The sequence below is a fragment of the Alexandromys fortis genome, unplaced genomic scaffold (genome assembly GCF_014885135.2).
Source record: "Alexandromys fortis isolate MF-2015 unplaced genomic scaffold, M_Fortis_MF-2015_v1.1 scaffold_86, whole genome shotgun sequence".
NCBI lineage: Eukaryota > Metazoa > Chordata > Mammalia > Rodentia > Cricetidae > Alexandromys > Alexandromys fortis.
Genome location: NW_026067965.1, coordinates 1840187 through 1856514, shown reverse-complemented (window position 1 = coordinate 1856514; position 16328 = coordinate 1840187). Strand labels below are relative to the sequence as shown.

General features: G+C 48.2%; 1 protein-coding gene across 4 annotated transcripts in view; it reads left to right on the top strand.

Moving 5' to 3' along the window:
• The window catches only part of Sh3gl3 (SH3 domain containing GRB2 like 3, endophilin A3), an 88217-nt gene extending 72391 nt beyond the window's left edge, over positions 1-15826 (top strand). For 3 of the 4 annotated variants that reach the window (XM_050154016.1, XM_050154017.1, XM_050154014.1), the window contains one exon: positions 14498-15824. In XM_050154016.1, coding sequence (XP_050009973.1) covers positions 14498-14703 — 206 coding nt within the window. In that variant the 3' untranslated portion in view covers positions 14704-15824. Of the gene's footprint in view, positions 1-14497 lie in introns of all 4 variants that reach the window. The other variant, XM_050154018.1, reaches the window with a different exon arrangement.
• The last annotated feature ends 502 nt before the right edge of the window (positions 15827-16328 follow it).

The following is a 16328-nucleotide window of genomic DNA, read 5'->3' as shown; positions in this document are numbered from 1 at the left end:
TATTTTCCTATAGTCTCTCTATGATTTCCATCCGCATCAGGTCTCTTTCCCTAGACTTCGCCTCTCCTAAGGACTGAGTATGCTGTTGTCCTACCTGTGGCTGGAACATTTTACATATAACAGAGTCTTGATGTTTTGTTTGGTAAATACAGAACAAAAGCAACTGTATTGTTTTACAGTTTTGTTTCCAAAATGCATTGCTTTTTTGTTATTATTTCCATCTTGTTCATAGGCCTCTCCCACTGTATTTAGCAACTTCATGCTTTTGCGTGGCCCCTATTAACTGTGACAGTGACCACCCTAACTCCCTTAGGTTGGTGAGGCAGTAAGGGTTGGCGGCAGGGATGTGCCTACCTCCGGATCTTCAGCACTCTTGAAAGAGGGCTTTCCTAGCATCTGACTCTCAGCCCCCGCTCTCTCCTGATATCTTTCCTCACAGTCTCAGAGATTCTCAGCCTCGTCCGCTAACTCTCCGGCTTCAACAGGGGTAACTAACGGGCACACACATCTTAGTTCTCCCCATCTTCTGTTTTAGGGTTCCTGGTGTGTAGTCTGCCTCCAAGGTTGTCCCATATAAAACTTAGACCAAATGCTTTGTTGTGACCTCATTGGCGTCACGGGCTCTCAAGCCTCTTACATACGCGTTCTCTCCATTGCTGCCTTCTGAGTCATTGTCTCTGGTGGCAGGTTTTATTGTGCCAATGCCTGGCTTCTGGAAACCGTTTCTACACTGCGCTAATAGTAGCCACCTCTCCCAAGAGATTCAAGAAATGGATAGAAATCTAGGTGCAGAGTTTCTCCTTAAAGAGCTGAGCCTCAGTGACTCACATCACCTGCCTTCCATCCCTCTGGCCAGGGCTTAGTCACATGACACATCCAGCTGGAGAACCAGATCTTACCCATAGTTCTATCACCATGGAAGAGGAAGGGGCGGGTAGGCAGTGTGCAGCTTCCATATGCACGCCCTAGGAAGTTCCTAGAAGAAACCCTCTGCTCTGGTTCTCATGGCCTTCTGTTGGAGTCTCATGGGCGTTGCAGACTCCATTTCTGTTCAAATGTGTCACTCGGGTGCAATCTCACAAGCGCTGTGGAGTCATACATTAGAATGGCTGAGGTGTGGGCAGACATTTGGTGGAGGGCCAGACAGTACATATGTTAGAAGTCTGGTCTCTGCAGGGCCGTGTGGTCTCCGTAACAACTACCGAACTTTATTGTTACGTCATCGAGCATGTCCATGGAGGAGTGAACAAGCGTAACCGGCTTTCACGCTGTTGGGCTTCTAGCCCAGTTTGCCAACCCCTGACACGACTCATGGGAAATTACTGTAGCTCTGGCTTCACGCCTCGAAACACACCCTAAAGAAATAACTTAATCCCCGAATATTCTTGTATACCTGGTAAATAATCTCCGAGAAGTGGTATGTGGAAACAATCTGGTGGCTAGTTACTTATTTGTGGACATTTTGTCGATAGTTGGATAGGATAAATAGGTGTTGGCAGATTAAGTGAGACACTATGCATCTCGTGGTGTGTGGGTTATACAGAGCCACAGGCAGGTATGGAGTTCAGAAATTTAAGTGGATCCCATGACTGCATGGCCGGAAGCACAGCTGCATTAGGCTACGCGAAGCTGTGGACAGTGTTTATCTGTTTTGAAGCTATCTTTAAAATTGTATTTCAGCAGCACATATTTGAGTGAATGCAAACCTCCCGTTGGGAAAGTCGGTGGCTCTGAAGAAGCCATTCAAACATGGCTGCTTTAAGGAAATCGTGCACCCTGCGTAAACATCACACTTTCTCTGGCCCTTTGGGCTGTCTGCTGGGTAACCTGCATCCTGCTTTGCTGGGCTGCTCACTGTGTGTCTGTTGCCCTAGGACCAGGCTTTAGTAGTGCCCGCCTCCCTGTCTCAGAACTCTGGTTGTTTGGATGAAATGTACAGGTTTTGTACATTTTAAGATTTGCCGATTTCTGGCCTGAAGCCAATCTTTACTCTGAATCCAGAGTTTTCTGGGCGCCATTTCAAGCTTCCTGTTTATAAAAATGGCGGCTATAAACAAGTGAACTAAACTTTGGAAACGAGTACAGTCCCAGCCTTCGCTTCCAGGCTTTTAGCTGTGGGTAAAGCAGACCCCAGTCCTCAAGCTAGTCCTGGCCTCCCCTTCCTCCCTTCCAGCATGTACCCAGCAAGGGCTTTGTTCTTCGAGACAGGACTCTAGGACCTTGGATAAAGGTCCCCCAGAACGCCATCTCTTCCTGGCCGTGAGACAGACCCGGCTTTCTTTTGTTCTAGTTGCAGACTGGCAGTAAGGAGACTGTTGAGTTCTGTGAGGAGTCAGATACTTGGATCAGATGTCAGGGACAGGCATAGGGCCTGTAGCATTGGGTGCCTGCAGTATGTGGGTGCATTATTTGTTGCTTTGTGCATGGACCTCCTCTCTTCCTCATACAGTGTCGCAGAGAGCGATGATGACAATAAAGCCACAGTAGTAGGAATGCTGGTAGCGACTACACCGCAGTGTGGTGTTGGCTTAGACAGTCTGCTACACACATGCATCTCTGCTACCGATGTACCCTCATTTTACATAAGCAAGGGACTCTCGGAGTCAAGTGGGAGTTCTCTGTCGGTCACCCAGTCCGTGGGTAGCAGGAACGGATAGCTTCCCTCACAGATGGCCTATCTGATGTCATCAAGAAGGGATGCTTGGGGATGGAGGGATGGCTCAGCTGGTAAAACGGTAGTCGTGCTGGCCAGAGGACCTGTGTCCAGACCCTCAGTGCCCACATGAAAGCGCAGGCGCAGCAGTATGCACCCGTAACCCAGTGCTGGGAAGGCAGAGATGGGAGGAATGGCCAGCAGGTGTGCAGAATCCGTCAACTCCAAGCTGGTTCAGTGAGAGACCCTGCCTCAAAGTTAAGATAGAGAATGATAGAAGACACATGACATTGATCTCTGGCTTCCACATGCAAGTAAACACACACATGCACACATGCACAGACCATGTCCACACTCCTACATGCTTGTAAGCATGCACAGACCACATACATACAAGTATACACAGACACACATGTGCACACATGCACACACATAGACCCCCACCCCATACACACAGAGAAAACCCTGGCAAATGTAACAGAATGTTTAAGAGCATTCAGAATGATTTGTTCCAAGGATTCATAATCACGGGGTGTGGCCAGTGTGTCATGGTTAAGGGCATATGCTGTGTGCACCTGGCTTGGTAGAGGGGAAGCAGGACAGGACAAAGGAGCCCTTGGCGACCTCACGTAGGCGGCGTCATTCTGAGCTCCCGTCCTTTCTCCTTGGCCAGTAGCTCTGTCCCCGTCCCCAGGCAGATTACATGGTGAGACCTGTGCTGCTCAGCTGGCTTTTAGAAAGCCTGTGTCCAGAGGCCCAAGGCTGTGGAGTCTCCCTAGTGCCGCTGTGGCCCTGTGCCTTGCTGTGTCACGCATCCGTCCCTGAGCTTTGCTGATTTGTAGGTGGAATTTTTGAGTGTAAGAGGGCCCCGTGCTGTTTGTTTCCCAGGCACAGTTTCAAAAGAAAATAGCATTTTACAGCCTGCGTTAATGGGAAATTACTTTCCATTAGGGTTCCGAATGATTTGCCCATAATGTTTATAAAGGAGAGGAAAAATGTCAAGCATTTCAGTAACAATTTTAAGGAAAGCTCTGAAGGCTCTGCCAGAAATGGATTCCAAGAACATTTTCTTCATCATTTCTTCTTTCTAGAGAGGGAAAAAGGGCAGAGAGCGATGAAAGGATGTAGGTCAGTTAGGCAGACACCGCCGAGGGACTGCGATGGAGCCGCCGATAGCATCGTTGCTAGGTAGTTAAAGGGGCGAATGGCAGAGCCAGGGCGGAGGAGGGGACCTGCGCTGTGGAAGAAGGCCAAGTTCAGACCCTGGCCAGGAGAAAGGAGAGTCTGTCCAAGCTCCCGTGCACGTGGTCACGCCGTTTCATCAGCTCAAGTTGTCCCTTTGTCCCTGAAGAGAAGCGGAAGCCAAGGAAAGCCTGAGCTGAACTCCGTACCTGGGCAGTTCTCTGAAGGTCATGGGTTAGAAAACAGTGTGGCACTTGAGACCGGTGTTCCAGAACCTTTCTCACCCCAGGAACCCTGTATGAGGCTCCGAGTTGTCACTCACTCTACAGTAAAGTAGAGAGCAGGTTGTAATTCACCTTTTCCTGCGTATGTATTTTAGCTGTGCTGGAGGCATTAGGGGAAGGCTTTAATACACGAAGGGCAGACATTAAGAGAGAGGCATTTGCCAAAAGGTCAGGACACACTCAGACACAGGCTCAGGCTTCTCTATCACAGCCTTACGTTTTTGGGTTTTGGTGGCATCTGCTCATGAGGCTTTCTTCTTCCTTCTCCTCTGAGATTCCCGAAGGTCCTAATTAGTACTGTGACAGCTAAGGGTTAACAGGACTCGGGCTGAAATCTGCTTCATGTGTGTGGAGAAGGCTGAGGGTCGTTAACAGATGTGTGCCATGGGCCGTCAGAACAGGCAGAATAAATCTCTCTGACGACTTGTGCTAAGACATTCTACTTCTTGGGTATAAAAGAGACTTTTATAAATTTCTCGACAGTTTAAAGGCTGCTCAGAAATAGCTTGTAGAGCCCAAGTCATTCCTCTCATGGGCACCAGTCTCCTGGGACTACATTGGAAAATAAACATGTATTCGAAAAGGAAAGGCAGGGCTCACAAGTTAAAAAACACACTCACTTTGCAATAGGAGCACACACATTTATTGACCTAAATTTCCGAAGAGGAAATTAAAATTTCACAGAGTCCTGAGGATGGAATTCGTTCAGTTAGCAGGTCTGTCCTCCCTCCCCCTTCCTCCACAGCCATTTCTGTAGCTCTCAGTGGTGGTTCTGATAAGCCAGGGGGCAAGAGTCCCACACTGTAGTTCAGATGCCGGCAATCAGGGCCAGCTTTGGGTAGGTCTCTCACCATCTCCCGACGGATGTGGACTTGTGTTGAATGAAGACATTGGACTTCCTATGCTGGGGCGCTCTGAGCTCTGAATGCTGCATCTGTTATGTTGTCTCTGAGTCCCTTGCATTCTCAACATCTTAAACTGTTGTCAGGTTGAGCATTTAACATTTCCGATATTAAGAGGTCATTGTTAGAAAGCAGATTGTGAAGAGGTATGTGTGTCGGTCAGTAGCTGCTGGCGTGGGGAAGTAGCTGAAGCCCTTTGCTGTTTTTCCCAAGCTGAAGGAAGCATTGGAAGGGAAAGGCTTCCTCACTGTATAGAATAGGTTCCTAGAATTTATCTACGTTCTCTGTCACAGAAGCTTCTGAGAGCCACAAGACATAGCCTCTCTCTTAGCTTTGGGAATTTCAGTAGAACCTAGTGGAAATGGCTGTATGATATTATCTCAGATTCAGAATATCTTATAGTCATCTATGTATTTTATAACAACATGGATAAGCTAAGCTACAAGCTAACATTTCAAACGGCATAATCCAAATATTGTTCGGTGCCGCTATATAAGAGAGAGTGTAGAAGTCCATTGTCTCTGGAGATTATGAGCAGAGCAGCTGAGTGAACAGCTCCAGGGGACCACGTGAATCTACACCAATGACACCTGGGTGATCTGTGGCACTTCCCTTTCTGGAGAATGAGAGCCCAGGACGAGCAGCCAGTCTTGATTCTTAGAGGAACCCCCGAAGCCCTTTATTTGCGCAGAGTCTTCTGGTTTTCCCACCTTAGTGACTAACCCATGCTGTACGAAGCAGGAAGTAGCTCTGCCCAGGGCCATTGGCTAGCCTGTCCCTGTACCAGTCACCAGAAAGCCACCTTTGGTGGCAGCCAGAATTTCCCATTCCCCATGTCTCGGCAAAAACAACTCATAAACACTGGACCTGGTTCTAGTTGAGGGCCACCAGTCGGGGGGTAACTAAATAAATTGTCACTTCTGTAGAATCTGCACCAGTCATCCCAATAGACAGCTCTGGCCTTCGTCATGATAGGGCACAAGCTCTTTTCATTAAACCCAAGTGATGAACCTGTGTGGATGGTGAAGGTTGGTGTAAGGTTAGAACGAATCACATGCCTTATGATGTGATGAAGATAATGAATAAACTTGCATTCCCCCATTAGGCATTTCAATAAATCACCTGTTGTAATAAATAGTGGGCTGTTATTTCATATATATATATATATATACATATATATATATGTATGCTTTACCTAGCAATTTACAATGGATTCATTATAGATTAAGATTTAAATTTTAAGTTGTATAATCCCAACACTTGGGAGGACCAGAGGATCAGCATAGGGATTTTAAGGCTAGCTGGGGATGGAGACTGGCTTGAGGTGGGGGCGGGGCTTCAAGGAAAAGGAGACCCTGGTGATCTGTGCCAGAGCCCGGGCCCTGGGGACTGCTAGTTTTTGTCTAATCTGATGGATGCAGATTGTAACTTAGGCCTGGTAAAAACAAACGTGTGTGTGTGTGTGTGTGTGTGTGTCAGAGTTATACACCAATGTTGCATCTTAGTCTGCCATGGGTAAAGGATTAGCCTCTAAAGAACTCAGAACTAAACTCGGAGATTATAAATTTTGGAGAGAGAGCCCGAACCAAATATGAACCTCCTAACTCAAGAGAAATAGATTGATACAGGTTGAGCATGGTGCCTGGCCTAGGGCACACACTGAGCACACACTTGGCGACCTTGCACAAGCCTGAGCTAGAAGTAGACTTTGGGGCTGGGTATGGAGCTCAGTAGGCGGAGCTCACACCTAGCTTGCCTGAAGCCCTGGACTGGATCCCCAGTACTATGTTAACGGAGCTTAGTGATATGTTGTGATGGACCCAGAATTTGGGAGGTAGAGTCTAGAACATCAGAAGTTCAAGGTCATCCTCAGCAAGTTTGAGGCCAGCTTGGCCTGGAGACAAGATGGGGGAGGGGGAGATGAGTGAGGAGACAGTGAGCAGAGAAGAGAAGAAAAGGGGAGAGGAAGAAGATGTTAAATTGTGGTTTTGCCCCAACATGTTTAGATAAATTATTGAGTCAGATTCTTCAGGTATAGTCAGATCTTACAGTGACCATCTCGTGGAAACAAAGCTTCCAGGACACTTGCGTTTCACTCCCCATTGCCATACTGACCCTCTACTGGCCAGGCTCCTTCTCTCTGAGCCTTAGCATAGCTTAGGTGACGCTGCAACACTGTTGAGCATTTGGCCATGAGAAATGGGAGAGAATAGAAGACAAGTCACGTCCTCCCCCCTCCCCTCCCCCAGCTGCAGCCAAGGAGGAAGAAGGGGGCTGGGATTCAGAGAGATCTACAATCCCATCCCTGTCGCTTTGTACTTCTGGGTCCCGATTCTGTCCTCTGTATGTAGAGCAGGGGTAGAGTTGTTCTAAGCATAACATAAAGCATGGTACTTGCTACAGTGTAAGAGCCCACAGCACAGCCACTGTTGATACTACATAATCGGTTGTCTGATTTCCCAGCCTACCACAGACTGAAGGCAGCAGATTAGAAGGGCCTGAGGGACTGCTTCGGGAAGGTCCACTGGCAGCGGGAAAAGTGACAGGTCGCAACCCCGGCTACAAGGGAGGCAAGAAAAAAGTTATATATGTATATATTTAAAACAAAACAAAAACAAAACGGGAACAAAATCTCAAAAGGCACAACAGTTTGGGGTATTTACTAAGAGACCAAGAGCCCTTCTCAGGTCAGTAGCTTCCTGGAGACCCCACGCCTTGTCCTTCAGGACTGATGCTGACAGTGGGCGCTGTGAATTGTTCTCCACTCCCCCGACTCCCAGAAAGTGGGTGTGTTTGAAGGGATCCAGTGTGCCTTCATTCACGTGCTTGGAGGAAGTGCTGCCTGGGTCTTGGAATCCCTGGAATGAAGGCCAGCAGAGGAGAGAGGAACTCCTTTGGTGATCTGGAAGATAGTCAAGATGAGACGTGGTGATGGACGGTGGACGAGCTTCCGCTTTTCCAGCTTGTGAAGAGAGCATCCCCTGCTTCATCCCCCTCAGCCTTCATCTCCCTCAAAGCCAAGCATGGAAACAGCATTTGAGAGCAGCTCCCCAGCCTGAGGGAGGAGGGAGAGCATCAGGCGCTCTGCTCTGACAACGGTGTCTGTGTTGGCGTCTAGCGAGTGGATGCTGTTGCAGATGGCAGGCTCCAGCCGCAGGAAGGGAGCACAGAAGCCCCTATAGGGAAGAGCATCCCTCGAGGGTGGGTAGGATTCAGGCACAGGGTGTGTCTTCAGCGTTCCCAGGCCTCAGAGCTCCCTGGGTCGTGTTGGGCTGAGGATCTCAGCTGAAGGGTAGGGATTGGCTCAGATAAGGAGAGGAGTTGAGACCTCCTGAAACATGGAACAGGTTATACCTTCCCACTGCTGCTCAGAGATGGAGTGGTCCTCAAGCTGACCCTGCCCATGGGCGGGGTCAGAACTCAGCACTGCCTTCCCTGCCCTTACACTGAAGGGAAGTAGCTAGTCATCAGATTCAATCCACTGTCTCTGAGGCCGAAGTCCCGCTGTTGCCACACATAGGTAAATGCTAACACCAGGAAGGTTTGCAGCTGGGTAAGATGCATTATGGGATTAGATGGCTACTTCATGAAAAAAAAAATGTCAGCAAGTACGTATGCCAGTGACACATTCAGGTAGGAACTGTGCAAACAGGGATGAGGCTGAGGGGAGTGCCCTGGGAAGGATTTTCCTGAGGTTAAGATGGGACCCTCTATTGTTAGAAAATGGACCACATCGTGATAGCCAACAGGGAAGTGAAGAATAGGTTTCCATCTCTATTGTGTGTGGCTGACAGAAAACACATTCTCTCTCTCTCTCTCTCTCTCTCTCTCTCTCTCTCTCTTTCTGTGGTTTAGGGCAGATCTTGAATGGTAAATATTTAAAAGGGATCCCCTCTTTTCTCTGTTCACAAAGACAAACAGTGTTTCCTACCTCTCCTCTCATGTTACGTTAAAACCAGGTCTCAGAAGCAAGAGAAAATAAACACAGCCTCCCGAGGGTGGGCGGAGGGGGCTGTGGCCTTCCCCAGTGGACTCCATGGGTCCTGGTGTCTGCTCCCTGAACTAGGGCACACACCCTTGTGCTAGCCAGTAACAAACTCGTGTGCATGTCTTATCCACGGTTCTGGTTACCAACAGCTACATGCAAAAGCCGGGGTGAAGGGGGGCTCAGGGCTCTGAGACCACGGGGACAGAGATGGGATGCTGGCCGGGCGAGCTGTTTGCCTGCCTGGAGTTTTGTGTCTGGCAGTGGGAAGCCAAGCATTTAGGAGATAGGTATCCCAAACACTGAGGAAGCAGAGATTGTTTTGGATGACTGAAAGTTCCAGCTTCCGTGATGTGGATTTTGTGTCCTGGAAGGCCCAGCCACTTTCTCTCAGGTGGGCAGAAATTTTATTTCTCTAGCTGGCCTTGGTGTGAGTCTCTGTTTAGACCAGCGGCGGAAACAGCCTGATCTTTTTCCCATTCCACTCTTTGCCAAAAATGGAAAGAGGAAGAAAAAAAAAAGAGAAAGATTAATCTTTTTTCCATTTCTCTTAATGGAAAAAGATGTAATCTTGCCATTCAAAGTAATCCATTGTCTTCCAGTGAAGAGCACCAATGGCCCGGTTATTACTCACAGATTCAGGAAATAACTGTTGTTGGCTCTGAGAGGAACCCCTTCTTGGAGCCGGTGGTTTTCCTTAGCTGTGGCCTCGTCCCCTGTCCTTCCCAGGCTGTTGATGAGTGAGGACCGCCTGCTGACGGCTCTTACTCCAGTCCCACCTCTGAGAAGCCAGGTTTGTGCGGGCTGAGCATCTGTGATGTCCTGCAGGTGACCCGTGGAGCCCCAGCCATGCCTCACTCCTGCCGGTGCTCGGGTGATCTGTCTGCATTTAGTGGGGAGCAGGTGGTGGTTACCTCAAGCCTCTCTTTGGTTTCGTTCCATCATATTCTCCCTGGCTCAGAGCACTTTGGGAGCCTGCCTTGCCCCGCAGTTCCAGTGGGAAGTCGGGCTGACGTCATCCTCTGGGTGTAATCTAGGAAGTGATTCCACGCTGTGGGCCACTGTCTTCTCTTCCAGGTCCTCCCCCTCTAGGAAAGTGCTTCTATCTCTTTCCTAAGTGACAAGAAGCAATGCCTCCATCTCCACGAATTGAATAAAATCTCTGGGCTCCCAGGTCTTGTAGCCCTGGTTCTTCGGAACCAGTCTGCCTGTTTCGTACATCTTACAAAGTGTCCCTGGCCTCCTGCACAGAAGCCTGAACGCCTTGACCCTCGCAGTGTTTCACAACTTAGAAGCTGACATGGACCGCTTGGTTCACTCCCAGGCTCTCTGCTCCCTCTGTCATAGGGAGACTTACTTGGTAGAGCGCCCCGGGGTAACCACGATACCCCAGAATGAAAAATGTGTCAGGAAGCATTTCAGAATGTTGTACTGCCACAAGGGTAAGCCCGAGTTCTGATTGTTGTTCATGGACAAGTTTGTCTACATCCAAGGAGTGTGCTTGGTAGCAAGGCAGGGCAGAAAGGGCGCAAAGGGACTCCTTCTTGGGGTCTTCCTCACGGTCTCATGAGATGTTCCTTGTGTAGTGTTTATCCACTGGCGCGGTGATATGTGTGCTGGTCGCTGCCTCTCTGGGAATATCAAAGTGGGCAACATGCTGTGGCCTTTGCCTGTAATGAATGAAGTGAGAAGTGAGTCATGTGTCTGTTTCCTGATAAGTTCAGTGTGTGTGTGTGTGTGTGTGTGTGTGCACGTGTGTGTGTGCGTGTGTGTGTGTGAGAGAGAGAGCATGCACATGTATGCGCTTACATGTTGTCTTGGACAGCTGTCTCCTACTGTATTTTGGTCATTGCAGGTGGCTGATACGTAAGTGGGAGGGAAAGCTAGCTAGTGAGCCGCACAGTGAGTGTGAGAACCTGCACGTGTCTCAACAGCATCACAGATTGTGTGGAAGGTGACCTAGAGTGAGGTAGACCATGGTGTGAGGTCTGGAACCTTGGTGTTTCTGTCTGGCCTGATATCTGCCCCGTGACCTCTCCCAAAAGGGAAGGTTGGTGCAGGGCTCGCTGTTTGCCTCCTGCCTGGACAGTGTTTGAGGAGGTGGCTTTCAGAGCCCATGAAGTCTGTTCCACCTGCTCCTCCTCAGTCAGGTCTGCTAGTGGCAGGGCCGTGGAAAGAATCTGGCTCTCTTACGTGCCACCCTGAAGCAGTTGTTCCTCAGAGATGTGGACCTTGACTCACAGCCCCAGGTTCTTGGTGTGTGGCCCTGCCCACCTTCATTAGGAACTGAGTGGCCAAAGTCAAAGTGGAGCATCCTCTGTTGGAAACTCGGTTCCCTGGTGCTTTGCCATTACTGAATGTTACTCTGTAAAGCTTAGGACAGTGAAGCCAAGCCCCAATGTTTACATTAGTCTCCGTGGCTGCCATCAGGGTAACAAAAGGGATTTACTGACTGGCTGGGCTCAGGTCTCTCCAGGAAGGAGCCATCTAAGTCCATGAGCATCCAGAAGGTCCAGGATGTCTCTGTGGATAGACCCGATTCCAAGAGGCTGTCAGCCTACAGGTCGCCCGAAGGGTGGGGGCTGCCTCTCAGCAGAAGGAGAGGCTTCATCACCTCTGCTTCCTCTTCCCCCAGCAGCTGAAGCTCCGTCCACTTCCAAACATGCAGGGAAGGCTATGGTGCTCATGGTTCTCAGTTCCCTCCCCCAGGCTGACAGGATCTGGAAATTTGAAAAAGAATAACCTACATTGCAAGACGTGCTTAAACAGGTCCTGGAGCCATCCTTGGCCAACCACAGGAGTACCCGGATCATCCACTGCCATTCTTTCTCCTGGCTTTTCCTCTTGTTGGCTTTATGTGAACCCCATATGTGAGGACGGAGTACAGTCTCTTACAGAGTCTCAACTCTGCACAGTCTCAAGGTTACAGCTCTATTGCTGTGAAGAGACACCACGACCCACGGCAACTTGTCAAAGGAAACATTTGGGGCTTGTTTACAATGTCAGAGAGTTGGTCCATGACCACCGTGGTGGGGAACGTGGTGGCAGGCCAGCAGGCATGGCACTGGGACACTGGCTGAGAGACTGCATCCTGATCTGCAGGCAGTTAGCAGAGAGAGAGAGACTAGGCCTGGCAGGCACTTCTGTGACCCAAGCCACCCGCAGTGACACTCCTCCTGCAGCAAGGCCACACCTCCTGATCCTTCCTAAACAGTCCACAAACCAAACGAGCTACCTAAGAGCAGTATAAAGAACCAACCCGTCTATGTAGCAAAATAATGGGATGACTCCAGACATTCAACTGTGTGAGCCCTGTTCAGACCACCACTGGCCTAGCAACAAGGGGAAAAGGAAACAAACATGGAAACCATAAAATTGAACGGCAGAGGGAAAGCTTATCAGAGATTTCAGCCGGGATATTGGAAATTGGTTTTGCTCTGGGAGCCCGCACTTCCTTCTGGAATGATCTCTGCTGGCTCTGGGTTTAGGAAGGAGCCTTGGGGACCCTTTCATAGAGGAGGCAGTTGTTGGTGGCAGAGAGAGTCTCCCCATCTCTTTTTGGATGGCTGATTTCCAACTAATGCCTATGGCCTTCCTTTGTGTGCACAGCCTGGACTGGGGTTAAGCTTCCTCCCAGCCCATCCCTAGAGACAGCCTTGTCTCACCAGTGGTCCATGCTCCTGCCTTTCTCCAACCACAGCATCTTACTTGGCCAAGGCCCTCAGCGCTTGCCTGTCATTACAGTGTCAGCTCCTCACAGGGGACTGTGGGAAACTCTGAGGTTCTGCAGTGACTCCCGGGAGCTGGAGTGGGAAGACATGTCTAACTTTAGACATGCTAAGTCCATTATCTTAAACTCGCCTGGAAAATGCCCTAGATTCACCAACTTATAGGCTCAGGGAATTTGTGGAAAATCTTTAGAATATCTAGGAAACAGAGAAGAAATATTCACCTCCAAAAAGTAAAATCAATGGTGTTTCCAAAGCCTGCTGAAGTCATTTCACCTTTAAGTACAGGCATAGAAACCTTAAAATAGTAGCAAGTGTGATCTTGCCACAGAGTCAAAATGTGGTACTTGCATTACTGTGGCCTTTTCAAATGGCCAATCATTAAAAAAAAATCTCTTAAAATTAATTTTATTACTACTCAGAGGAAAAAAACACCAAGTGTAATCCAGTCAAAATGGAAATTATACAGTGGTATTAACGTTTACCTGAATGATTATAAGACTAGCCAGGAAATTCTATGATGGAATAGTGGCCAGGAGCTTGCTGTACTAATTATTAACATTTACTCAAAGCTATAATATGAAGAGAGAGAGGGTACAGTGACCAAATGGATCAACTGAACTAAACTGAAAATCTCAAAATAGACCCCAGGCTCATGATAAGTGAACGACAAAGCCAGGTGTGCTGGTATACACCTGCAATCCCAACACTTGGGAAGTGGAGGCAGGAGGATCCCTTTGAGTTCAAGGTCAGCCTGGGCTATGTAGGAAGACTCTCAACAATTAGATATAAAAGCAGTGTTTCAAATCAGTAAAGAGAAAGGATCATTTAAAATTTTATAACTGCATCGGCATTATTAAAACATAATAAATTTTTCTCCTCTTTTTGCTAAAATCTAAATGGATTTAAGACAAAAGTTGTAACATGAAAAGATTTAATTGAAATTCTCTAATAAAATTCTGTTCAAAGGGGGTGGAGAGATGACTCAGCACTTACAAGCATTGACTGCTCTTCCTGAGGACCGAGGTTCAATTCCCAGCACCCACATGGCAGCTCAAGACTGTCTGTTACTCTAGGGGTTTTCTGACACCCTCACACAGACACACATGCAGGCAAACCACTGATGCACATAAAATTAAAAGATTATTTATAAAATTCTGTTCGCTAACCATACATGACTGCGGAGGATACACTCTGAATGAAAAGCCTCATTTATCCTCCTTTATTGTCCTGAAATTATATATTCTAAAGCAAAATAGAAAACCTACCACTTACCCAGTTGCCAGCACAGACGGCAAAAATAAAACATACAGACAGATGAGAAGCTGGGAATAGTTTGTACCCGACTTGGCAGATAGGAGGCCAGTGTTTGGAGTATATGAGGGCTTCTAATTTGTTAAAATAAAGGTAGAATATTAAGTCGATGGCAAATGTCCAGCATGTTGGCAACTTCATGTTCATGATGATCAGCACAAGCAGAGTCTGAGCATTCTGGAGACAGGACTGGGGCCCGGTGCTTAGCTTTTCCCCTTGGGCTCCGGGCCAAGCTGAGTGGAGGTGGGGTGGACTCGTATCTGCTCCCTCAGAGGATTGAGAAGACAGGCACTGGGGACAGAGGCTTGCCCGAGGCAGCTGGAGAGCTGAGAGCAAAGGAAGCCAGCACTGGGGTGGGCAGGGCGCAAGCACAGGCTCCTCCCCCATTTCTTGTTTCCGGGTGATTGTCGTGTTAACCTGTACTTTTTGTCCCCGTGTCACATGGACAGGTACTCACATTCCCGCGGACCAACCCTGCTGTCGCGGTCTCTATGACTTTGAGCCAGAAAACCAAGGAGAATTAGGATTTAAAGAAGGGGACGTCATTACACTAACCAATCAGATAGATGAAAACTGGTACGAAGGAATGCTGCGTGGGGAATCTGGCTTCTTCCCCATAAATTATGTGGAAGTCATTGTGCCTTTACCTCGGTAAATGTGTCCGTTGGACCTGATTTCATAACTGAAATGAATTTGCACCCGTGTTCCCTCGGTGTGATGTTCTGTGACACCCTCCCTCTCTGGCCCACTTACTCACTTTTATATGTGTGTTTTCTTTATAATGTATTTTGCATCAATTTAATTTGTTTAATCGATTTCTTTGTCCTAACTCATAAAGATAGTTTTCTTCTTGTTCTAGAAAGTCATTGGTTAAATGTATTTGCTTCCTGTTGCTAAGAAAAGTGAATTGCGCCCATTACAGATACGTGAACGAATGGCCTGCTGGTCCTTAGCTGCAATGGAGCGCACCCTTTGCGGCTAAGAAAGCTAACGAGTTTGTTTCTTGAGGTTTTGATGGCATCCCGTCTTTTCCTGTTTTAAGCTTACCTGTGAACAGCCCAATAAACATGACACACTGTGTTCATAAAAGACTACGGCTATTTTTTATGTGAAATTGCTTTTTAAGCATGGACTTCAGCACAGATTCCTCCTGTGTCCCTTGGCCGACCCGGGTTCCCACGCGGGGTCCTTAGACGATGGCTGTAGATCAGTGCCAGTAAGTGCGGGTGTGGCTCTTTATCTGCCACCTATTTAAACGTGCTTTGTCCTTTCCTCAGCCCAAGACTGGAAAACCTCCTCGCCTAGTGTTAAGTTTATAAAGCAGCTCACATCAGCCTTGTCTGCCATCACACATGGGCAGGGATGTTTTCAAGCTGTCCCATTGTGGATGCTGAGGCAGGAGCATGGTCTCTTGGGCCTCCGATAACTTAGGTTTACGGAACAGACTTGGCCTTACCCTGAGTATGACTTCATCATGTGCTGTGGCTCAGTGGAGTCCACAACAACCCTGCCGCACAAAAAGAGGCAGCCATTGCTCCCCTTTGCAGAGTGGTCACCCAGGGTCAAACAACCAAATCGTGGCAGAAGCAGAATTTGAACTCTTGACTGTGTAGTGGATGCTGGCATCCGAGTGTCTGTCAGTCACTGGGACCTGCCTTGTTGATCCCTGGCATTTGTAACCAAAGCCCAGAGGCCACATTGGTCCCCCCAAGAAGATGACCTAAGTTGTGTTTCCTAGTCTCCTGAGCTCCCTTTCTTAACAGGTTCGTGTGCGTATGTGTGTGTCTGGGGGGGGGGTGGGTGGGCGTGCATACACACGCACACCCATGCCTTGTACATTCAGTGTCTATTGGAAGTGGTAGTTCTGAACATTTACGGGATATTTATTATATGCCAAATGCTGCTCAAAGCAGCTTCTGCGAAATGGGCACACAGCTATGCTGTCCGCCTGGTGTCCTTCTTCAGATACTAGGATTGCATCACAGAAATGCCAGGTCACACAGTCAAGTGTCGGAGCTGAAATTTTAATTCACAGTCGTTTCCCATGCCCATGGTCTTCACACTTACAGAATGTCTCTCATGATATCTTTTCTCCCTGTAAAATCACAAACAAGCCTGTTTTTCTACCCGGCTTTTATTCGTGGTTTGCTTTATTGGAAATTTACCACGAGAGACCCGGCGGCCCTCCCCATGCTTATAATTTACTGGAATAGCTTGTTTAGAGGAAATAAACAGTAATTGGACTTCATTGAGAGCTACAGATTAATTTCTAATAATAAC